General features: G+C 54.4%; 3 protein-coding genes and 1 non-coding gene across 5 annotated transcripts; 1 reads left to right on the top strand and 3 right to left on the bottom strand.

Annotated features, from left to right (window-relative positions):
- Nucleotides 1-474: 474 nt before the first annotated feature.
- On the bottom strand, nt 475-12741 carry BUD23 (BUD23 rRNA methyltransferase and ribosome maturation factor). 2 transcript variants are annotated; one of them, XM_087868160.1, is made up of 12 exons: nt 12580-12741; nt 11054-11091; nt 9661-9756; nt 9484-9566; nt 9290-9386; nt 7203-7299; nt 6038-6088; nt 5238-5323; nt 4993-5038; nt 4767-4825; nt 858-947; nt 475-730 (listed from the first exon to the last, which is right to left on the bottom strand). In XM_087868160.1, the coding sequence occupies exons 1-12, from the start codon at nt 12733-12735 to the stop codon at nt 676-678; spliced, it is 954 nt and encodes a 317-aa protein (XP_087724286.1). In that variant the 5' UTR covers nt 12736-12741; the 3' UTR covers nt 475-675. The 2 variants fall into 2 exon arrangements, with proteins under 2 accessions (XP_087724286.1, XP_045642149.1); XM_045786193.2 differs by lacking the exon at nt 12580-12741 and adding an exon at nt 11190-11301.
- On the bottom strand, nt 1411-1542 carry LOC123784793 (small Cajal body-specific RNA 20). Its single transcript, XR_006777553.2, has one exon.
- DNAJC30 (DnaJ heat shock protein family (Hsp40) member C30) lies at nt 11408-12574 on the top strand. The gene has a single exon (XM_045786196.2). It carries the CDS (start codon nt 11445-11447, stop codon nt 12123-12125), a length of 681 nt encoding a protein of 226 aa, XP_045642152.2. The 5' UTR covers nt 11408-11444; the 3' UTR covers nt 12126-12574.
- Nucleotides 12742-18595: 5854 nt separating the features above from the next.
- VPS37D (VPS37D subunit of ESCRT-I) lies at nt 18596-22512 on the bottom strand. Its single transcript, XM_045786195.2, has 4 exons — nt 22301-22512; nt 20786-20957; nt 20228-20310; nt 18596-19672 (listed from the first exon to the last, which is right to left on the bottom strand). Exons 1-4 carry the CDS (start codon nt 22436-22438, stop codon nt 19307-19309), a joined length of 759 nt encoding a protein of 252 aa, XP_045642151.2. The 5' UTR covers nt 22439-22512; the 3' UTR covers nt 18596-19306.
- Between the last annotated feature and the right edge of the window lie 555 nt (nt 22513-23067).

Here is a 23067-nt window from a genome sequence, read left to right as displayed (position 1 = left end):
CACGAGGGACCCCCAGATCCCCCTCCTCTTGGCATGCTCCAGTCCCCCACCCCCACCCCAGGGCAGGACTTGCCTTGCCCTTCTGACCACTAGAAATTGGGACAGGAGACAGGCCCAGAAGGCAACCAAGTGCTGGGCCGATCAGCAGTTGGTGCAGCTCAAGGTCAAAGGTCAGCCCAGGCCACAAGCCGCTCTTCACCAGAGGGCAACTGGAGACTGGGCAGTGGCCTCAGGTCAGTGGGTCCCACGGATACGTTTCATCCTGCCCATCCTTCCCAAAGTGGCCTCATGCTGGAGTAGGTAAGCAGCCTGAAATGAAATCTGCCTGTGTTCCCTGTACGTTAAAAAGGTACTTTTCACACACTTAAGTTCTTCAAGTCTCATCTGGACCTGGGGAATCAGGTAGTGGCCCCCACCAGTAGAGGAACTCCAGAAATGTGTTTAGGATCAGAGCTGGAAAATGCCAGAGCCACATTTCCACAGAAAGTGGTTTATTGCTTTTAAAACAAGAACTTTTGTTAGTGAAGAGAAACAAAACTTGAGAACTTTTCTAAAATGGTATTTTGTCAGCTGATGGAAGTAGGCACTTCAACAGAGAACTCCCGGCGTGCAACAAGGCGAGCACCAACGGGTGCAACACGCAGCCGGGCTGTCCCAACGCCTCCGGCTCGCCGCTCAGAAGCGGGGCTTGCGCTTGCGGCCGGTGTACGGGGTGTCCGGTCTGACCTCCCTGTGGCAAAGAAGTCACGGGCCAGGCTCAGAAAAAAGAAAAAGAACCCCCGGGACCCCTTCACACGAGGGGAGCCCCGAGCGGCCCCAGACCCTGTCCGCCCCAGCAGCCTGGTCCCGGCACTCACTTGCCCTGCCGCCTGCGGCGCGCCTTCTTCTCCAGCACCCACTCGCGGCTCTTCCGCACAATCCCGCGCCGCGCCATCCTGTACGGGACCCTGTGCGGGAGACTCCGCGCTGAGAAGGACGGGCGCGGCCCGGCCAGCACCCAGGCTCATCCACACGGGGCAGAATGGTGATCCTCCCCCAGTTGGGAGGTCGGATGCCCCTTCTACCATAGAAGTCCCCACTTTCAGACACCCTCTCCTCCCCCAGTGATCTCCCCCGGGGCCAAAGCGGTTGTTCAGGAGAGCAGGAGGGGGGAGGCGCCCACTCCCTCCCAGGCGTCTTCGTGGTAGAGGACTACTTGCTTTGGTGTGTTTACTTCTCAGGTGCTGCCCACGGGGCAGGCAGAGAGCCCCACTACTTTTGGGGCAATACAGGCCCACACGAGCTCAGGAGCGCCTGGCACCATCTGAGGAGAGCCGGAGGCCCCGCGCCCAGTGCTGCCACTTCAGCCCCTTGTCTGACTGTGGGGTCGGCACACCTGGGATAGACCAAGTAGGGGCTCCCAGCACCTACAGATGTCTGAGGCAGGAAAACAAGGCTGCCAGCTCACGGCAGCCCCGACAATGATCCTCAAGGGCTGATCTTGGCCTCCAGCCCCGGCTGAGGAGAAAAGGGACCCTCACACAGCCCCGTGGGAAAGAGGCCCTGAAAACAGAGAGAGCCTTTGGCCCCCAAACCACATCCCCACCTGGCAGCTGGGATCAAACGGCTTCCAGCATAATTCCTGCCACGGAAGGCTGCTCGCTATTTGAGTAAAACCATTTCCTGAGCACCGGAGTGCACGACCCACGGATGTCCCACGGTGGATATGAACCAGACTTGGCCTTGAGCCCAGGACCAGGCCATGGCAGGGACCAGCCACACCAGGCAAAGCAAGTGCACCAAGGCCCAGCAGCTGCTAAAGGAGACGGAAAAGAAACGCAGTCTGGGAAAAACAAGAGGGCTGCTGAGATAAGCGGGTACTTCTGCAGGCAGAGGACGGGCAGCATCAAGACCAGAGCACCACATGGGTGAGGCACTGAAAGGACCAAGCGGAAGGTTAGGGGACGGAAGAGTCCTGTGTGTCTGGGACGAGAATGGGAGGGGGCCCAGTGGGATCCTGAGGGTCCGAAGCACACGTTCCCTCCTTGCCTGAGGGCCAGTCCATCACAGACCCTGTTTGCTACTACTTCTTGTCTGTTCTGACCTAATAACAAAAGTCAGAATTAAAAAAAAAAAAAAATCCTCAGGGCACCTGGATGGCTCAGTCAGTTGAGTATCGGACTTTTCATTTTGGTTCAGGTCATGATCTCGGGGTCCTGACATTGAGCCCGACTTCAGGCTCCACACTCAGTGTAGAGTCTGCTTGGGATTCTCTCTCTCTGCCCCTCCCCCCCACCCCTGCTCTCTAGATAAATCAATAAAATCTTTAAAAAAACAAAAATGAATTTCAGAATTTCACTTGGCTTACAGGCAAGGAGTGAGCATGTTGTCCCTTAGGTAAGCAGGGGACACTCGGAGACATTTCCTGGCAAAGGAGTGACACAATGTGATCTAGACCCTTCAGCAGGTACAGGCAGGGGTGCATGAAAGAAATGGGAGCGTGAGCACAACCAGGGGGCAGAAGTCTGAGGCACCAAGTTCAAAACAGGATGGAGCTGCCAACGGGGGGCTGCGAGTGCAGCACCAATCAGCAAGAGTCTATGCGGAAGGACAAGCTGGGGGGCCAGCTGTGAGCCACAGAAGGAATGGGGGGGGCGTCAGGGCAGATGCAGGGAGCAGGTGGAGGCGGTGTGTGCCCCAGACCAAAGGTGCCAAGAGGGAAGCTGGTCAGAAGTGGCAACTGCCACAGGTGGACTGAGTCATCAAGAGAGAGACAGAGGAGACAGAGAGAATGATTAGAAATGACGAGAACGGGAGAAGCCCCGATTATCCTTCCAGTGGACAGCCGCCTCCTGCCCCCCGCCCCTGCCAGGCCGAGGACCTGCAGAACGGGGAGACAGGCCCGTGCCGGATACCGCGCCGAGCCTGTGCACACGCGCTCTACTCCTCAGCATGATGCCCGAGTGCGGGCTGTACCCCCTCCTGAAGCAGATGAGAAATGGCTGCTTACCTAAGTTTACAGTTAGCGCGTGTCGTCTGCAGACACCAGAGTGAGGACAAGAGGGACTGGGCGGTGGGTGGAGGGGGCTGAATCACGTGCAGATCCTCTGTGAGGTGGGAGAAGGCGCCCCTCGCTGAGAGCAAGTGGTGGGCAGCTTAGGGCAGAACACATCTAGAAGGGCCCCCCCCAAATCCCCATGGGAAATGGGCTGAGGAAGCAGACCACGGTGGGGGGGGGGGTTTCAGGACTTTCAGAGGGCTCCAATCTGTGGAGGAACACACTCGTGATCTTCACTGCTTCATGGTCCTCCAAACTCATTCATTCTCTGCCCATTTTTCCTCTTAAATGTCTTAAAATTATCTTTGGGCTTTTTCACTCCCATCAACCAGAATGAAGAAATAGCCTCCCTCTCCCGCCTTACCAGCAATTACCCAGTAGCAAACACCAGATACCGTTCCCTGACGGGACCCTACTCTGACATCAGGGACACATCTGCGCTGCCCGAGTTCTCCTTCTGGCCAGGGAGACACCTGACCACCCGGAAAACAGACGTGTGGGCTTCAGAGCAGTGGAAGATGGAGGGAAATAAGGGTAAAGAGAACTCAACCAAGGACACTGGAAAAGAAAAATGGCAAGACAGAATCGCCCAATTTAAGAAATTAAGGGAAAAGAAAAGGACCCATTCTGCTGCCATGTGGAAGAGCAATTCAAAGGGGCAAAGACCGAAAGTGGAGGGAGGCCAGCACAGCAGTGTCCACACCAGGCAAGGGCAGCAGTGGGGGCTCAGGCTGGGGAGGGGAGGGGACAGACATGGGCACCAGGGGCAGCAGGACATGAAGGACTGCCTGGAGAGGAGGTCAGAAAGACAGGAATGAGGCGGCGAAAGTGGAGAGAGGGGGTCTCAGGTGAAGAGCAAGAGCTTGGCTTGGTCCCACACACCTGTGGGAAGTCTGGTACAGATACATAGGGGGGCAATTCGGAAGCTGGAGATGGGATTGAAGCCACAGGCCTAAATTCGGAGCAACAGACCTAGGGTTGGCGGCTAAAGCAGCAGAGAGAGAAAGGGTCCAGGCTAGGCCCCAGGGTGCTTGGAGAAGGAACAGCCAAACAGCTGAGGAGCAAACGGGGATGGCAGGTGGGAGGCCGGGCAAGCAAAGCATCAAGGGAGTGATCGGCTGCGTCCGCACCGATGGGAGCAGGCAGGTTAAGAGGAGGACAGAAGAGAAAGCAGACTGAGAAGTGGCCATGGATTTCGCAGGACAGAGGCTGCTGTGGCCTTGACAAGAGTGACCTGTGAGGAGACAGAGGCAGGAGCAGAGAGCAGGAGTGAGAGAACGGTGCAGCGGAGCAAAAGGTGGGGTGAGATCTGATCCAGGGGGGAGCCCATGTGCAGTTGTTGTTAGGGGTTATGGGAGAGAACAGGAGACAGTGCAGCGCATCTGGGAGCGGATGGAATGAGCCCACAGAGTAGACAGGAGCACTGAGAGCAGGGGGAGAGCTGGAGGGGATAGGGGGTCCAGGACGCAGGTGCAAAGAGAAGGCAGAGGAAGAAAAGATGGCTGCGTGGCTGTCCAGAGTTATCCAGAAGAGCCCCAGCTGCCCAGCCCAAGGCAGGGGCAGGCACAAGCCCTCAGGGCTCCTGCTCTGTCACCACCGTGGTGCCACTGCTGCACCTGGACCCAAGACACCTCGTGAAAGCAGAGAGCCTCCGCCTTCCTTCTGCCCATCTGCCAGCCCTGGCAGCAGCGAGCCCCTGCACCCAAGACAGCCCAAGCAACTGCTTTACCTCTCACTCGTGAACTCGGACTCCCTGGCCTCCTCTTCGTCATTATTTTCGTTCAGGGCCTGTGGGGACCAGCGTACTCTTAGATCGTCCTGGTGGTCTCCCCCACCCGCCTGCCCCACCCCAGAAGGCTGGGCCACCCAGGCCTGAGCCCTTCCAACCGGTACAAGTCTCAGCCCCATAGCAGGGAATCCAAAGGCCACAAGCCTGCAAACTCTGGGTCCCTCACCTTTGGCAGAAAGGTTGATGGCCCAGAAAACAAGCAGAGGTAGAACCTGAAACCAGAAAGGAGAGTGAGGGCTGGGCTCATAAAGTCCTGTTGGGGGTGGGGCTAAGTCCTCACACACGCTCCCTGCCACACACAGGTGCAGAACGTGAGGACCCCGGGACCCAGCCCCGCACGCCTCTGACCTGCTCCTCACCCCAGCACCCTCTCTGCTCATCACGGGCAGCACCCTAGCCCCCAGCACTCACTTCTTGGCCTTGGCGCTGTTGGGGAAGTCCACCACCACGCCACCGGTGAAGCCGGCCTTGGTGGCCTGGGTCGTGATGAGCTCCAACTGAGGAGAGAACCGCGGCGAGTCAGGCAGGGAGGCTGGGGGAGCAGATAGCTTCCTCTCTGATCCCTTCCAGAAGCCAGTCTGCCCCCAGGATGGACCCTGCCCAGGAGAACTGAGGTCTTCCATTAGACTGTTCCCCATTCTGAGTCCCCAAAAGCCACACAGAGGAAAATGCAGGCTGGAACCAGCAATTCTCCCCAGTTCTCTTTCTAGCCCAGGGACCCATCTTCCCGCTCCCATCTCGGGAATGAATGGCCACCAATCAGGAGGCAAACTCCTTACGTGAGTGGCTGGAGACAGCTCCCCACTTGTCTTTCAGGATCTGTACCTCTATTCCTCATACCCATGGCTGACATTCCACAGGACAGGCAGCTTTGCCATTCTCTCAAATCCTCCCCAACTTCTACTTGTTTGATTATGGAAATCAGAATTATCCTATTAACTACACCACCACACGTCTGTCAGGAGAAGACCAATGCCCTTATCCTAACCCCCCAGACACCACTACTCTTCCCAAGGACGACAGGTCATAAAACCTGCCATCAGGAGTCACAGGGACCACTCTCGGAGGCTCACTCCCTACTTTTCCCACAAGTCAGCAACAAGCTCCTCGTTCTGCCCCCTCCCAACAGCGGGAGGGCAGGTGAGTGAGGAGCAGGACAGCTTCTGGGTCCCTCCCCCTTCCCTGCACCTCCGGGAGCTGAGGGGGCTCACCTGCTCCGAGTTCTCAGGGTACAGTTGCAAGACGGCCCGGGCTCCACGGACCTGAAAGCAACAGAAACATCACTCTCCTACAAATACACCATGGGCTCAGGGCTCAATGTTTCTCTGCTCCTTGCTCACTCAGTATCTGAAACCCCACCAGCTACGTGACACTGTTCATAGGGCTTAGGATACAGCCATGAACAGAGCACGCCCCGGAACTTTCAGAGCACACGTTTTAGTGAGGAAGGCTGCTAACTTACAGTACTGATTTAGTGCCAAGAAGAAAAACATATTGGGACAAAGGAATGGTGAGTGACAAAAGACTGTTGGGTTTACTTTTGGTTTCAAGAAGGCCTCTTTGAGGGACACTTGAGCAGAGTCCCAAATGTAGTGGGGAGCTGGCTAAACATAGGAGGGAAAACCACTTCAGCAGAGAAAGGCAAACACAAAGGCCATCAGAACCTCAGATTAACTTCAGTTCATGTGTGTGCCGGAAACCACATGACACACGAGACCAGCCAGCCATCTGCAAAAACCACCCATCCTAGGAAAACCAGGGATGAGGTGGGGAGATTAAGACGACCAAGAAATACCTGGATCCGTTCAAAAAAGTAAATGAGCTCATTTTAATACCTGGATCCGTTCAAAAAAGTAAATGAGCTCATTTTTAGGACTTAAAATCTCAAGCTATCCTCTAATCCTACCACACAACTGAAATCAACACCGTCAGTTATGAAGACAAGATAAAGCTAATCAAGGCTCTGCGATAAATAACCATCCAGCTCCCCGTCTGAACATCGGCAGTAGGGGAGAGAGGGGTGGGAGTCAGAGAATATGGGGACTCTGTGAGCCTTGGACATGTCTCTGTCCTCACTCTGTGGAGTCCATTCCCCCAAACCCGCTTTAATAATTCAGTGCAGTGGGGCACAGGAATTGTGATCGGTCTTAGATTCTGACATCAACATCTTCTGCACTTCATTAGGGATGTCAGACCACGGAGGTTTCTCTTTAGACTAAAGACCTGGACAGAAGTAACCACAGTAAGGTCCTGCCACCCCTTTTGGGAACCATGGCTCCCATTTGAATGGCTTTCCCGTGGGACGCTTCCTACTCCATCACTACCTGCAGGAGGGATAAGCAGCGAGCTCAGACTGGGAGGAGATCTCATACTCACCAGCACAGAGTACAGAGAAGAAAAGAAGCAGTACAGGCGCTTGGCAGGGATGTCAGACTTCTTGTTTGCATTACAGAGCCACTGTATAGCAGAAATGCTGAGAAAAGAACGGACCCAGTCAGGAGAGGAACCAACACGCATTGCTCCCCCCAGCCTCTTCGAGACTCTTAACACCATGCACATCCTTGAGCCCCGGGCGAAACCCTCCTGCACATAATTCTCTTTCTGGCACATGCAGATACACTCCAGCTCATCATTCTACAACTGGACAGAAAAGGGTAAACAGAAGGTCAGCATTAACTTCCTTGCAGCCAGTCCAAACAAGTATTTTCTCAACCTTGTTTCTTCATGCATCTCGAATTTAAAATTACACAGCATGTCAAGGCTCTCTGCCACCTACGCCTTCATTCCCTTCCTCTAATCAAGGGATCACCCCTTTATAGTACTTAACACAAACACACCCATTCATTCACTCTTCTCCTCAATCAATCCTTTAACTGTACTTATTCAGTGTCTTCACTATTCTCAGATTTAAAACCCTCAAGCAGCTATTATATACTCCTCTCAGGTATGTCCCCCCTTCATGCTGTGCACACGTGTCCACAGAACCCCAAACCCCGCTGGTCTGTCCAAATGCCTCTCCCAGCTTTTACTTCCCTCTACCACTCTCCTGGGTCAGCGCTCCTCACTGCCTCCATTGCTTCAACAATCTTGCTTCTTTTCTCTTAAATAATCTTCCCAAAATACAGCTCTGATCTTGTCACTCCCTAGCTTCCCACTGACTACTCAATAAAGCCCAAAATTCTTAGCATGGAGTTTAAAAATCCCTTATTCCTCCCCCCGCCCCCATCTATCAGGCTCCTTTCCCTGTGCCTTTGTTCACACTGTTCCTTCACTTAGAAACCCTCCCCATGACTATCCAAACCTTCAAGGCCCAACCCCAGCCCCTCCTCCTCTTCAAGGCTTCCTGGTGTTCTCTGGCTTCTCTTCACTGCTGTGGTGGGCCCCACGACTCCCCAGTCACACTCCACACTCAACTTCGTATTTAGTTGTGTGGCCCATCTCTTCCAGCACCTAGTACACCATGGAGAGTCTTAAAAGCACGGATTATGTTGTATTTCCACAAACTCCACAACACCTAGAACCGTGTCCTACATATAAGGAATGCTAAAATAAATAAGTAAGTTTGCCATACCATCTCTCTTAAAAAACAAAAAACCGACGACTTACTTTTAAAATATACAAACCATATCGCTGGCCTCCAGTTTTCTGCAGCTTAGAACATATCACCCAATCATTACTAAAAAGCAATTGCTATTTTTGCAATGCGGTTTCCCCCCAATCTTGTTCCCAGATGTAAACTAATCCCTTACCCTAGAAAAAATCTTCACATCTAAATTTTACTGCTCATCCAGCTCCCCACTGCTCAGGCCACAGTCACAGGAGGCAACCCCCCAGGTAAGGATTAAAGTTTTGACTTCTTGCCTATTCCCTACTTCCACCCCATCAACAACACACTACACCAAATATTCAACAGAACTTTACCACAGAAGACAGACAACAATTTCATGTTTCAAACACTCATTTCAATGCTCTGAAATCTGTTATCAAAATACTATGTAAATGACCCTGACAACCCAGAAAGGGCCGAGCCACTGAGGAGACTGGAAAATTCTGGGCCACTCTCCACTGCAGAGCTATTCAAAAAGAAGGCAACAAGATGGCTGCTAGAGCCAACAAGATGGCTGCTGGGGCCAACAAGATGGCTGCTGGGGCCAACAAGATGGCTGCTGGCATCCACAAAATGGCTCCTGGAGGTGTGGGAAGACCACCCCCTCCCCCCTCCTCCTACCTCCCCCACTTTTCCCCCACAGAACAGAGAATCCATACCAGCAGTACCTGAACCTGGCAGCGCAAGATGATCAAAGGAGTGGACAATTTCAAAATACAAAAAAAATCCACATAATTGGGGGCATTGCTCTAACCTGGGGATGTGTATTTTTAAGAATCCTGTGTAACTCTGCTACACAGCCACCTTGGGAAGCACTGACCTGCAGGACTAAAAGCAGGAAGGGAAGACTTCTCACCTGATACAACCATCAAAGGAGCCTGGTTTGAAAGGGATGCCCTGGCCCATGTCCCCCAGAAGCAGGTCTCCTTCAGTGTCTCGGTCCAAGGCCGCATCTACGTCAGAGAAGAGTACATCAGGGAAACAGAAGATGCATACTGCTCCACACTCATGAAGAATAGTCCGCTCCAGTGCTAAGCAGGACACACTTACCCAGCATGGCAGGGCTGATGTCAAGGCCCACCCAATAGTGCCCTTCATCCGAGAGATAATCTCCACTTAGCCCAGAACCACAGCTGGAAGACACAATCAAACAGGAACTCAACACTGTGAGCAGCAAAGACACTCCACCACCACCTGGACAACCTGAACTGGGCCTCGGGATCTCACCCAATATCCAACAGATAACAGGGCTGACCCTCAGGCAGATAAAGGAGCTCCAAAGCTCGTCCAGCCATCTTGGTCTGGACATCAATCATCCGTGAGCTGGGAAGGCAAAAAACACAAGCAAGTGATAAAAGAATTCTGAGTTAAAACATCGCCCAGAGCAAAAAAAAAAAAAAAAAAAAAGAGGAAAAGGAACAATCACCCTGAGGTACTCTCCTAGTCACCATACTCAACTATTTAAAAGTGATCCTAAAAGTCCATATAATACAGCAACAAGTTACTTTGGTATACAAATTATAACTCTACCAATTGCAATGCTAATGTGAAGGGAACAAAGCACTTAGTGAAATGACTAGTCATTGGGGATTTTGAACTCAGTAAAGCTCTGATGTGGTTGTTACTTAAAAACACATTTTCTGGAAGAATTACCCACCACAGTCACTCTCGTGTATAAGGCTCAACAATGCTTAAGAAAAATCCATAGCAGTATTGTCCGTGAGAAATAAAATGCAAGCCACGTAAGACTTACTTAGTACCGTGATTAAAAGGAAATACGTAAAAATTTAACCGTAATAGTAATTTACCCAATCCAATATACCTGACAACCTATCTTAACCCAATATGCCCTAAATATCATTTCAACACATCACCAACATAAAAAAAGCTTAATAAAATATTAACATTTTCTTCATATTAAGCAATTCGAACTAAATATTATTTCATTCGAGGACTACAATTAATAAAAACAGGTCTCTAGTAAATCTATCCCAAGACCAAAAGAAAAAAATCCCAGAGCTCTGCAGCTGGAGAAAAGTTTTATGTTGCTACATAATGAAAACTGGGCCAGAGATTCCTGCTGACTTTCTTGGTCTTGGACTCTAATTTGAATGGAAAGGAAGAGAACAGTTATCGCCGGACTAGTGTATCAGAAAGAGAAGGCTCGGAAGCCGGTTCTAACCTTCAACTGTTAAGGGACTTTATAGTCAGTTACACAATCACCCTCCAAAACGCAGATCCTACACGATCAATTCTCTTGAGAACTTGAAGACATAACAGCATTCTGTGAATACGTTTTCCTTCCCCTCAACAGCACTGACCCCTTACATGTATCCACGGCTCCTTGCCGATTTTACCACATGCTTCAAACTGTCACTTAAATCTTTGAAAACCACCTGGACAGAATAGGTATGACCCACCCCCGTTTTAATGCAGGTTTACGAAGGCCCGGAATGTTCCGAGGTTTACTTAACTCTGACTTTCCCACTTTAAGAACTAGAATCCGTCCCTATCCCTTCCTTTCCCCCGACCCCCAAATTCTGCGTGCTTTCCCAGCAACGCCCGCTGTTGGGTCAACCTGCGGGTTCCCGACCCCCGACAACATGTAAGCTCCCCTTACTTGCGCACGTATTTCCGGGCTTCATTCTTGTCGTAAAACTGCGGGAAAGAAAAAGAGAAGAGCAGTAAAAGAGGTATCAACACGCGGGAGCCCCACAGGCGGAGAGAGGGGTGAGCGCGGGGCAAATGCTTCTCACCAGCTCCGGAGGCCCGCCGTGCTCCGGTCTCTTGCTGCGGAACGCCATCTCCACGCCTCAGCCTCGAGACTGGTGGCGGCGTTCCGGAAACCCGGCTTTTATGTCATCGGCCCCACGCCCACCTCTTAATACGCATGCTCCGCCCCTCTCCCCGCCTCCTGTTTTACTCGATTGGCTACAGGTCCGACGCGCTGCGACCAACGCACGCCTCCCATTGGCCAGTTCGTCTCGCACCGCCCGCATGGTCCAAGCAAGATGGCAGCCAAGCGCGATCTGAGGTGGTCGCGGCGGTTACTGTGGAGGTTGTGGCTGGTCCGGAACGCTCCACAGAACCTGGGATCCGGCCTGGGCCTGGAAGCTAGGACTTATTCCCAGGGCGACGGCTCATACTCGCGCACCGCGCTCTATGAGCTGCTCGGCGTCCCCCCCACGGCCACGCAGGCGCAAATCAAGGCGGCCTACTACCGGCAGAGCTTCCTCTATCACCCGGACCGCAACTCGGGGAGCGCCGAGGCTGCCGAGCGCTTCACGCGCATCTCCCAGGCCTACTTGGTGCTGGGCAGTGCCACCTTGCGTCGCAAGTATGACCGCGGCCTGCTCAGCGACGAGGACCTGCGCGGACCTGGTGTCCGGCCTTCCAAGGGGCCCGCCGGCGATGCCGGCTCGCCCCGCACCCCGCCACCTGCCTCTCGGGCCCACGGCCGTGGTCAGACCACGGCGGGAGCCAACCGCACCATGTTCGACTTCGACGCTTTCTACCAAGCGCACTACGGAGAACAGCTGGAGCGCGAACGGCGCCAGAGGGCCCGGCGAGAGGCCCTGCGCAAGCAGCAGGAGGACCGGGCCAAGAAAGGCTTCCGCTGGGATGAGACCCGAGACACGACTTTTGTGTTCCTTCTCCTCACAGCCTTCGTCATCATGGGCTTTCGTTTTTAATAGGAGAGAGGAGGAAAGGGGAGCAGCCCCCAGCCAGCCCCAAGAAAACGGCCTTTCCTGTCTTGAACCCTTTGCCTTCCATAGCCTGCCTCTGCTGGGGTGCGAAGGAACTGCTCTCCCCCTCCTCTTCCCCAGCTGCCCAGCTTAGCCATCCACCTGCACGTCCTCAGAAAGGAAGGCTTTTCGATGCCCAAGAAAGAGGCCCCAAGAAGAAGAGTCCCGAAAGCCTGAGAGTGAAGGGTTTTTCTTGAGTCTCTTGGGGGCCTGCTTCCAGAGGTTGCCTTCCTGATATTGTCAACTTCTGGAACACTTGCTCTGGCTTTATTGTAAAGCTCTGAGCAAGCATTGTCTGCTCCTGCCCCACGTTTGTACCGTGGGGCTCCTGTGTAACCTTGAACCATGCAATGTGACCAATTGTTGACTGCCAAAAGAAAAATTCTGGGGTTGTATGAACCTTGTCTTTCTGTGAGTTCCCCAGCCACAAGTGAGACCTGATGTAGGGTAAGAATGGGATCTTTGGAAACCTTGTCATTCTTGTATGATCAGCCCCAGACCCACTCCCCCTTCTGTTGGTGGCATGTGGGAGTGGGAAAGCAAGGTCACCGAGCATAAGGAAGTGAGTGTTCTCTGCCCGTGCTTATCTACTGTAAGACCTCAGAGAAATTATTCTGGCGTGACAGCAGAGGAACAAATCATTTGCTCTCTTGAGGTCTGTCACACTTTATTATCCACAGTTCTGATGGGCTCAGTGATTAAAACATGATGTTAGTAGAATCAGGTTTATCCTTGGGACAGTATGCCTGTCTCCTGGTCATTCCTTGGCCGGCCAGCCCCATCACTAACTGCACAGCCCATCCCCTCCCAGAAATAGAGCAATAAACTGGGAGTTTGAGTCCAGCAAACTGGGAATGTGGCCTGTCCTCGTGTTTAGCCCCACAAGTCAAGTCCTTGAAACCTGCCTGCTAGTGTGGAGTAGATGGTACTTCTAAGGGAGAGGAGGCATGTGGTGGAAACTTGGTTCTTTATTCAGAGCTGGCTGAGGCTTATTTTCTTTCTTGGTTTCTAAGTCGAGCTAAGTAATTGGTCATCGCTTGGCTGGAGCTGTAGTAGTCAGGCTCTCGAGTCCGTGTCCCTGCACGTAGTGTATGTGTGGGCCGTGAGATTTCAGCTGCTCAGGTATTTATGCGCTGGGGCTAAGTGTAAAGCTGTGGGATGGGAAAACCTTTGCAAGAGATCTACCGCAAGAGTGAGGACAGAAGGTTCTAAAAGCCAGAGGTGCTTTGGTATATTAGTAAGAACTCCTGCTCTTGTGAAATCCTTGTAATTAGGATAAGACCACAGCTAGTTCAAATTGGTGTCTCGGAAACGATTTGGATTCTAGCGTTGGAGGTCAGAGGCAAGTTCTTAGGATTTTGCAGTGACGGTAGGATTCAGTGGTAAAGATTTGAGCCCGCTTTGAATTCAGACTTGGTAGGTTCAGCTAGCCTTGGTTTGGGGGGAGGGGCCCATGTACTTTGAGAAAGAACATTTAATGTTACTATGTTTCATATTTGGAAAACAAGTCCTTTTTGAAATACAAACAACAGGAAGTGTTCGGCTTAGTAAAATGTGCCAGAAACTAGTGGTTCTCGGACATATAACGGAGTGTCCTTGGGGCGAGATTCTACCAGAGTTTATATCAAAAAGAATTGGGGTTCTTTGGGGGTTTGTTTGTAAAAGCACTAGTGGTATGTAATAGCTGGGACCTTTCTCATGGGCTCCTTGATATAGACCCCCCCCCAAGTTTGTTTTCTGTCAGTGAATATCAAAGCCAGGAACATTCCCTGGGGCCCCAGAACACGGAGGTATATAGAAAGTTCCAGAAGGCTGGGGGAGGGGGCAGACCCTGTGAAACTTTTGGAACATTCCACACAACTCCGAGCAGGATAGTCAATAAAGTTTATTAATCATCCAACTGTAAGCCTCTCCTTAGGCCTTAGAACTAGGCTCACGCTATTCTTACAGTGCCATCCTGCGTGCCTCAGGTTTTTGTTTTGTTTTGTTTTGTTTTTTAGCCCAGAGCTGAACTCACTACTCTCCCTAAAACGGAGTCTGGACCCTTTATGGAAGGGGAGATGTGTGGGAGGCTTTTTGAAGGACCCTCAAACTGGTTCCCATGGTATTTCTCCCTTCCCAGCTATCCCCCACCCCCAAGATTGCCCTGATTCGTTCCTTTCTCAGTTTCTTACCTGCCCTGGGGAGGAGAGGCTGAACCAGGCCAAGGACATTATTCCCTGCCTTCTAGGGGCTGCTGCCCAATCCCTGATAGTGGAGGAAGGCTTAGACATGTTCAACTCTAGTCCCTTTTCTCCTTTTGATCACAAACTAAAAAAAAAACCTCCCTGGAAAGCTGGAGAAGGATAAGAGCAGCCCAGCCTGCCTCAGGCTGTGTTCATTGGGGTAGGAATGGGGTTGCAAGTACAGTATGAGGGTGAGGGAGCAGCACGCACAAGTCCTGAATGGGGAGACACGGACAGCAAGACAGTAGTCAAAGGTGTACTTGTATAGGCAATTGTGATACTATCCTTGGACTTGATCAGGACTTTATTTCTCCTGAGCCAAATTTTGCCCTTTGTTGCCTTTTGTTTATTACTGGGTGAAGTGATCCTTTACAGATCCCAGCACTGAGGGAGTAGGATTTCTTGCTTCCCTTCTGAGGTTCTGGCATTTTGTTCACTCGGTGCACTTTGCCTTCCATAATGATCCTAGCATGACCCAGGATGAATAAGAATAGACCAATGAGTTGTCCATTTGGTCATTATATATATAATATAATGCGTGTGCACACACACACACGCACACACACAGTCTTTATGGTCAGAGGCCTAGGCACCAAGGATGGGACCCAAGTAAGTGGCCACCATCCTCCTTTTTGGGGAAATGGCAGCAGGGTGGGGGTGGCAAATCTCAGACCTTCCTGGAAGGTCACCAGATCCCAGGAAGAGAGGCTAGTAAATGGTTCCTTCAGTCCACTGTCTTGAATTCAGTGCACTAGAAAAGTGGGCTCCGTCCTGGTCTTTGCCTCCTCTCAGTTCCTCAGCCTTGTAATGGGATCACACACTGCCACCTGCCTATGGTCAGGATCACAGGAGAAGGCCTGCCGTGCCTACCCTCGGTACCTGGTTCTCAGGCCCAGCTTGTGGGCCTGGTGGCCACAGGGTTTGTGCAAAGCAGCTGAGGGTCCCTCTGTTACTGTGTGAGGATGACCATGAGACCCGAGTCTAGGTCCTCGTGGTGAACTTGCGTATACTGAGAACGCACAGGGCTGCCATCCCCAAGAGGGAGGTGCAGAGAGCTCCTCTTCACCACTTGCTAGGAGGTCAGAGTGTCACCCTTAATCTATCTCTTAAGGCTGGGGTCCTCTGACTGGACTTGAAGTGTGTTTGCCCTCCCGTCCTGCTTTTGCCCCTTCAGCGTTCCCGCCCTCAGTTCTGGCAGGGCACTGCTGGTAAACAAGAGAAGGCCTGTTGCACGAGGACCAAGAATGGGCTAAGATTTGTGGTCCTACAGGCCACACGGCCAACCTGCACACCGTGTTTGGCTGTGGCTGGCACAGTGTCTTCAGAAACTTCAGCCAACTTTCAAAACTTGGGAGACTGTATAAAAATCTAGATTTCTGACTTCTCTCAAAAAATGAGAAAACGTGTTGCCATTGCATTCACTCACACACTCCCACTAGCACCTGGGAAGAGCTGTACCATCTGCATTTTAGAGAGGATGTGGCTGCCTGGTTCGCTGTGCTCGCACCAACAGCGGGGAAGTATGAAAGACCTTGATCTTGGCCATTTTGCTCGTAATAGAGAAATGTCTCTCTGTGTTCCGTGTCTATCAAGAAGGGAAAAAAAGGGACCATGCATTTTCCAAAAAATGGGAGAGGGTGTATTTCTTTGTGGAAATGGACAGCTTTGCACCTCTGTGAACTTCCTAGCCCCTGCAGATGTTTGAGTTCACAGACCCCTTAGGCTACATCTTAATGAGAGCTCCCACTTGAAGCAGGAAGGCGGAGTGTAAACCTTATTTTCATTGTGGGACAAGAAGGAGCCTTTGAGAAGTCTACAGTGGTGGCAAGGTCCTGGACAAAGCCAGAGGTCCTTTGGTACATACAGTAACATTAATTCCTGTATTCAATCTTTTGTATAAAATCCGTGTATAAATTGGGAGAAACCAACAGCTAGTCCAACTTGGTCTCCTAAACCATTTGATTCTCTCTAGCCTTAGGTGGTCAGGGGCAAGTTGTTAGCCCTGGCTTTGCAGTGACCACACCACAATTCAGTACTCAAGATTTGAGCCCACTCTGGTTCAGGTCTGCATGGTTCACTAAGCCTTGATTGGCCCCCGCCAAAAAAATGACGTTTATGAGAAATGAGGGAAGCTTAGGAAAATACTCAAGCTAGTGATTCCTGAACAAGGAACATAACAGACTTTCTTAAAGGGCAGGAACTCTTTGTTTTTTTTATCAAAAGGGATAGAAGTTTTGTTATTTGAACAACTTTTTGGTTTGGGTTTGTAAAAGCCTTGGTGGTCTGTAATAGGTGGGAACTTTCTCAGGGTCCCTTTGATGTAGACTCTCAAGTTCTCTCTCACAGAGGATTGTAGTCAGGGACATTCCTTGGGGTCCTGGAACCTGGAAACAGAAAGTTCCAGAAGTTGGCATGTGGAAGAGAGAGAGCCCAGACTGCCTGGAACCTTCCAGAGCCTTCCAGAACATTCCATGTACCTTCAAGCTTGAGGGTTAATGAAGTTTATTAACCATCCAACTCAGAGACTTTCCCATGGCCCAGAACTGAGTCCACTCCACTCTGTTGGTATCTATACCACCTGCCTCAAGTCTTTTTTATGCCGGAGCTGAACACTAAAGGGTCTTATTCCCTACCCCTTCCAAAACTGAGTTTGAGCTCTTTAAGGAAGGTGAGTGGTATGTAAGACCCACGGAAGGATATCATCTGGTTCCCCCTGGTAACACTTTTCTCCCCTCCCAGTCCCTCCCTTGGGGTCGGTCATTCCTTTTTCTTCTTACCTGCCCTGGGGAGGGGAGGCTGAACTAGGCTGTGGACATTAGCCTCTCCCTTCCAGAGGCTGCTCCCCAATTCACAATAGTGGAGGAACTATTCTAAACTCCTTTTCTCCAATCTCAACTCCTTTTCTCCTTTTGGTTACAAACCCACAATCCTGAAAGCAGGGACCAGGAATGGAAAGCCAGGACAAGAGGGGCCTAGCCTGTCCTAGGCCATGCTGAGAATGTGGGAGGTCTTCCAAAGCTCTTCAGTCTTCTCTCATCTCAGGCAAGTACCCTGTGTTCTGGTGTCCCTCAGCCTCCAGCTGCTCAAGTGCGAGCAGCAGGGACAGTGGGAGAACCAAGGCCAGTGTGGGGTAGAGCTGCTCGAGTGGGCACTCTCCGCGCATGCTTTGATTGCGCCCCTAGCAGGGGTACATCTGGCTGTAGACTTGAAGGGCTCTGGAAAGCTCAAATGGGCCAGTCCTTCCAACCACTGCTGAAATCTCTACAGCTCCATCAAGCAGTCACTCAGGCACTGCTCACACATCTTTGTGGACAGACCCCATCCTTCCTATGGTTTCTACCCAGTGGTCTTGACTCTGACCTAGGGCTCTACGTCTCTAGCCCTTGCAGGTTCAGAGGCTAACCATCACACATATCTCAGATCCCTCAACTATCCATCAAGGGATTTAGTCCCAGTCCCCTTTCTCATCGTGCACATAAGGGACATGCTAAGGAGACCAAAGGTGGTGGTTTGCAGGGGGTGGGGGGTCCCTCTTACAGTAAAAAACTTAAGAGTAGAGCCAACCCAATACTTTCCTCTTTCTAGATGGTTCTGTGCCTATTAACATGGACCAAGATCGCATTTGCTTCTACAGCACTCTGCCTGCCCCCTCCTGTTTGCAGGACCTTCCAGGCCTCCCTGCCAAACTGCATCTCATTAGACTTGACGTAAGCTGACCCTGGGCCTGTTCCAGCTCTCCCCACTTCTTGTCCCACCCTCATCAGCCAAGCTGGCTACCTAGTATTCACCCTAGTTGCAGACATGACCTTCAGCCTTACAGAAGACCTTCCATCCCTCAGGGGAGGTGGTCATTTGGCAGGCCAGAGCAGGAGCGGGTACCATCCCGACTGGGCTTACAGGCAACCCAGAAAGAGAAGAAGGTGCGTACAGGTGAGGCAGCTGGAGAACAGTGGTGGAAGAGGGTGCTTCTGGCCGCAAGTTAAGAGTTAGGAAAGACTCCCACGGGTTGGTAATCAGAGAAGGCTTCATGGAAGAGGCAGCAGCAGTGCGGGACCTGAAGGACAGCTGGGCTTTGGATGGGCAGAGAGGAAGGGAGGGCATCTCAGGAGGAAGACGCACAGGCGCTCAGGTGTGGAGGCTGCGACAGCAGAGTGGCTGGTTGAGGGAGCAGAGATGAGTCGGGCAGCATCGTCATCCTCATCATCACATTTATTGACGGCCCCTGGGAGGTGGGGCTGGGGACAGAACATACAAAGACAAGGACCTGCCCTCAAAAAGGTTCCATTCTAAGGAGACGGGGACAGAAAAATACAGAATGGTCTTTCCTGGGGATGGCCCACTCGCATCTGTGCAGGTCAGGAGCCCCTGGCCTACCTTGCCCCAGGGTCTGGAGCGTGAGTGGGGCACGGAGTAGCCCCAGGGCCATGGTGTCCCTGGCCCCGCAGCTGGGGCCTGACCACCTGGCTCCTAGGCGGTAGGCCCCAGAACTGGGGAAAGGTAGGAGCAGGATGTGATAGAAAGCGCTCCTGTCGGCCTTGGCATTGCGCTAGCCCCGTGGAGTGGTAGGGTGCGTCAGGCCCCCTGGGGGAAGCAGGCACCTTCCCAGGCCCCCAGGAGGAAAGTTCTTTCACTGGGGCTGGCCCATTACCGGGAGGCCCCAGCCGGGGAGGAAAAAAAGGCAGAGTTTCCTCAGCGCCAGAGGCACCCTGCCCACCCCACCTCCGGCCCTCTCTCTGGGCATCTTCCAGGTGACCCTCCTCCCCAGCTCAGCCTCCAGGGCCAGGGCCTGCCTGAGGCCAGGGGGAGGGGCCTGCCCCTCCCCCCACCCAGACAGTGGGGGAGGAGGAGGAGCCACAGATCAAGTTTGTCTGGGCCCCCCACTGGGGGGCCATACCCTGGATCCTACCGGTGGGGGGGCTCTGGCTGCGAGGGCCGAGGGCTCAGCAGCGGGGCCGGGCCAAGGGGGCACCCGGGGGAGCCCTTCAGAGGGGGCACTGGGCGGGAGTCCAAGGGAGGCAGGCTCCGGGGCACTGCTGGCGGCCCCCGGGCAGCCCCGGTGGGCAGGACGGCTGCGGCGGGGAAGGGTTTGGGGGGGTCTGCAGCAGCAGTGGGGGCCGCCGGCTGGACAGACCGCTCCCGGCGCCGCAGAAGCTCCTGCAGCTTCTCTGCCTGGGTCCGCCTCAGGTGGGCCAGGGCGCGGCCGCGCTGGAAGGCCGGCAGGAAGGCCTCCAGGCTCTGCTCCCCCAGCAGCAGCTGCTCCATCTGCTCCTGAGATGGGAGGGCAGACAGTTTCAGCGGAGCCCCACCAGAAACCCACCCCCTCCCCGAATCTCTTCTGGGGACGAGCAGCCCACGGCTGGGAGAGGAGCCCCTGAGTTCTAGCCTGGGCCTGCCTGTGACTTGCCGCGTGACTGGGGACAGATGTCCTCTGCTGGGTGAAGATGAGACAGACTCAGAGATGGGGACACACTTGGAGTAAACTTAGGTGTCTCCCATCAAGCTACCTCCTTGGACTCACTGAGCACTGTGCTCCCAGCCCAGCTCTGAGAAGTTCGTCCCAGCAACTCTGCCGACCCAGTCTACACTGTCCTACGCTGAGACATTCACACGTGGGAAGGATGAGCCTTGCTGTCCAATGAGGACAGCGGGACAGCAGTGTGGCGGGCTCTCCTGGGGCCAGGCACTCAGGGTGGGCTTCCTGGAGGAGGGGCTCTCCACCCTGCAGTATAAGAATGAAGCGGGGGCGGGGGGGGGGGGGTTGGGAGGGATGATAGGACGGGTCTCCCTCCCTGCTGTCCCAGGCCCCGCTGGCCCTCCCCTCACCTCAGCCTCCTGCTCAGCCTCTTCCAGCTCGGCCTGCAGCCAGCCCAGTGCGCAGTGGGGGCTCCAGCGATGCATGCTCTCCTCTGAAGGCCACAGAGGGACAGAGTAAATAGCTCCTGCCTTCCAGGCCTGTCGCCCAGGATGGACAGGCCAGAGTCCCAGGGCCCAATCCTGACTTTCACTGACCCCATGTGTGACTCTCTGCTTCTCTCTGGAGCCTCAGGGTCCTGCCCATGGGATCAGTTTGTGAACCTCCCCCGCCCAGGGTTCTGTCCCAGTCCTAGTGCAAAAGAGGAAGCAGGGGCTTTGCCCCCTAAAACACCCCAGGCCACTTTTCTTCCCCTATTCAGAGCCCCCTTCTGGCCTTTCCAACCCAGTTCTACTCATTGACTGTGCACTTCCCCAACTCAGTTTTCTAGGAGCAGCACCCCTAACTAAGCCTTGCCCAGGGAAGAGGTCTGCCCAAGTCCTGCCCTTCAGAGCCTCGCGCTTCCCAAGGCCCGCCAGCCAGAAGGCCAACTGTGCCCACCACAGGCAGTTCTCCCAGGTGTCTCTCACCCAGTCGCTGCAGCTTGTCTGCACAGCTCTCGGCCACCTCTCGAAGCTCCTGGTACTTGATGGCCAGGGCAGCCCGGCCCATCTCCAGGCGGGGCCGCAGTGCCAGGTTCTCCTTGGCTAGCGCGTAGTTGGAGGCCAGGCATGCCTCGCGCTCCAGCTGCAGGCCCTGGAACTGCCAACACAGAAGAGCCAAGAGGCCCACTCAGGGAATCTGCCCATGTCCACCTATTGCCCCCCCTGGGCCACAGGGCCCAAGGGCCAACCCCAAGGCACCCCTACCTTCAGGATGGCAGGCTAACAGGTGGAGGGCCTGCCAGAGGCCTAGACGGGGCTTTGCCTTGAGCTCCCCTCTCTGGGCCTCAGTTTCCTCTTATACAAAGTGAGCGAAAAACATCTACCTTACGGGGTTGTTGTGAGCGCAAGTGAGGAAAACGATGACCGCCTCCACGAATGTTAGTTAATTTTTAATTTTTCAATTAATATGTCTGCTCAGGTCCCTAAGGAGTCCCCCGCCCTCCTCTGTCCCATTTTCCATGCATGGGCAGCTTCCCTCTCGTTCCAGGCCTTTGTCTGCTTCCTCCTCAGGTGTGTGTGCCGAAAACACTCCCCCCTTGCTCTTACTCTCCAGAGTGATGTCTTCACCCTGTCCCCGCATGGTACCCCCCTCAAGCCACCCTCTATTCCCTTCGCACCCCTCCTCCTGCCCTCCAGTGGAATCCCCACACCCCAGGGAATACACACCCCCTTCTCCTCCCTGATCCCCAGCACCTGCTCCCAGCTTTTCCTTCTCTTGCAGAAAGCAGACCCCCTTTCTCTCCTGGCCCTGGAGAATGCTTCTTCCTTCTGTTTGTCGGAGGGCCAAGCCCCCCTCCCTGCCCCTGGAGAACGCACTACCCTCCATCTGTCCCCTGTAGGATGCACATGCCCCTGCTGTCTGCCTCCCTCCAACAGACACTTTCCCTTTCTGCCCCCCACAGACAAGCAGCCCGGGCCTATCTCCGGTGAAATATACAACTTTCTCTTATGGTGGCCTACGGAATACACGCCTCAGCTTCCAGTACCCCTCCCCAACGGAAGCCACAGAGCCCCCTCCGGCACCCCTAGAATGCGGACGCCCCCCCAGAGGTCCCCCCAGGTGTCAAACAGGCCCCGAGTTCTCTCCTATGGAAGGCGCCTCCCCTTTCTGGCCCTACAGAACGTGGGTGTGCGAGACAGGGCCCCCCACAACACAGACACCCCCTGTCCCCGGAACACACCTCCCCGGAGCATCCGCTGGAGGACACGCCTCGCGGCCATCCCGGGGGTGCACGGGCGCCTCCCTGGGTCTCCGGCGCCCTACCCGCCCCAGGCCGGCTCCGGGCGCCCCCTCCCCCGGGGGCGGCTCCGCTGGGCCCACTCGGACGTGCCAGGTTCCCGCGGCCCCGCGGCCCGGCCCGCGCGGCCCTTCGGTCGGTCGGCAGGTCCGGCAGGCCGCGGCCCGTCCCCCGCGCCCCCCGCCCGCGCCCCCCGCGCTACCTTCCTGCTGAGCCGCACGATCCGGTCCAGCTTGGGCTCATCCTGAAGCAGGTCCCGGAGCTGCCCGGTGCTGAGGATCCCAAAGCGCCCCGGGCTGCCGGGCTCCGGCCCCGCCCGCGCCGCCCGGGCCCGGTACATGCCGCCCGCCCGCGCCCCCAGCTCGGCTGCTGGCTCGGCCCGCTCGGCCCGCTCCGCCCCGGCTCCGCTCCGCTCGGCTCCGGCTCCGGGATCCGGCTTTGGCTCCCGCCGCGCGCGGCGCTCCGCCGCCAGAGGGCGCCCCGCCCGCTCTTAAAGGGGCCGCGGTGCTGGGGCGGGGGGTGGGGCGGGAGGGGGCGGGCCTCACCCCTGGCTGCCGGGGCAGAGCCGCGCCTCCCGCACCCAAGAGCTCGCGGCAAAGCCATCCTCCCGCCGCCAGGCGGGTACCTGAGGCCGTCTCTCTCCGCACCCCTTCTCGGGCCGTCATTCACCACGCCCCCCCCCCCCGGGGGCGGACGCTCCCACCCCAGGCGTTTACAGTTTGCAGGGCTATTTCACATTCCTCCCTTGGATTCGCACAACAATTTCCCGAGTTTGGCTGGGTGCCAGGAGCTTCTGCCCTGTTGCTAACTCGGACAAGCCATTCACCTTCCTAAGACTCAGTGTTCTCTTCTGTAAAATGGGGAGATAACACACAAGCTGAGGAGTCGAGCTAGTGCATCCTGAGTGACCTGTAGCAAGGGAATACCCTAATGTGAGTGATTGTTATATAGAGATGGGGAAACAGATGC

Source organism: Ursus americanus, chromosome 2 (assembly GCF_024610735.1).
Source record: "Ursus americanus isolate L20-20 chromosome 2, mUrsAme1.1.p, whole genome shotgun sequence".
NCBI lineage: Eukaryota > Metazoa > Chordata > Mammalia > Carnivora > Ursidae > Ursus > Ursus americanus.
This window is presented reverse-complemented; position numbering and strand designations above follow the sequence as displayed.

Bases quoted from the DNA above. Each gene is read 5' to 3' on its own strand.
- DNAJC30 (XM_045786196.2), top strand. From the start codon at position 11,445: ATGGCAGCCAAGCGCGATCTGAGGTGGTCGCGGCGGTTACTGTGGAGG.
- BUD23 (XM_087868160.1), bottom strand. From the start codon at position 12,735: ATGCTCGGTGACCTTGCTTTCCCACTCCCACATGCCACCAACAGAAGG. The intron at 5,324-6,037 runs GTGAGCCCCCTC...TTCTCTCCTCAG, and splicing joins ACCCTGAGAACTCGGAGCAG to TTGGAGCTCATCACGACCCA. The intron at 4,826-4,992 runs GTGAGGGACCCA...TGGTCCCCACAG, and splicing joins CATCAACCTTTCTGCCAAAG to GCCCTGAACGAAAATAATGA.
- VPS37D (XM_045786195.2), bottom strand. From the start codon at position 22,438: ATGTACCGGGCCCGGGCGGCGCGGGCGGGGCCGGAGCCCGGCAGCCCG. The intron at 20,958-22,300 runs GTAGCGCGGGGG...CTGTGTTGGCAG, and splicing joins TCGTGCGGCTCAGCAGGAAG to TTCCAGGGCCTGCAGCTGGA. The intron at 19,673-20,227 runs GTGAGGGGAGGG...CTCCCATCTCAG, and splicing joins AGGCTGAGCAGGAGGCTGAG to GAGCAGATGGAGCAGCTGCT.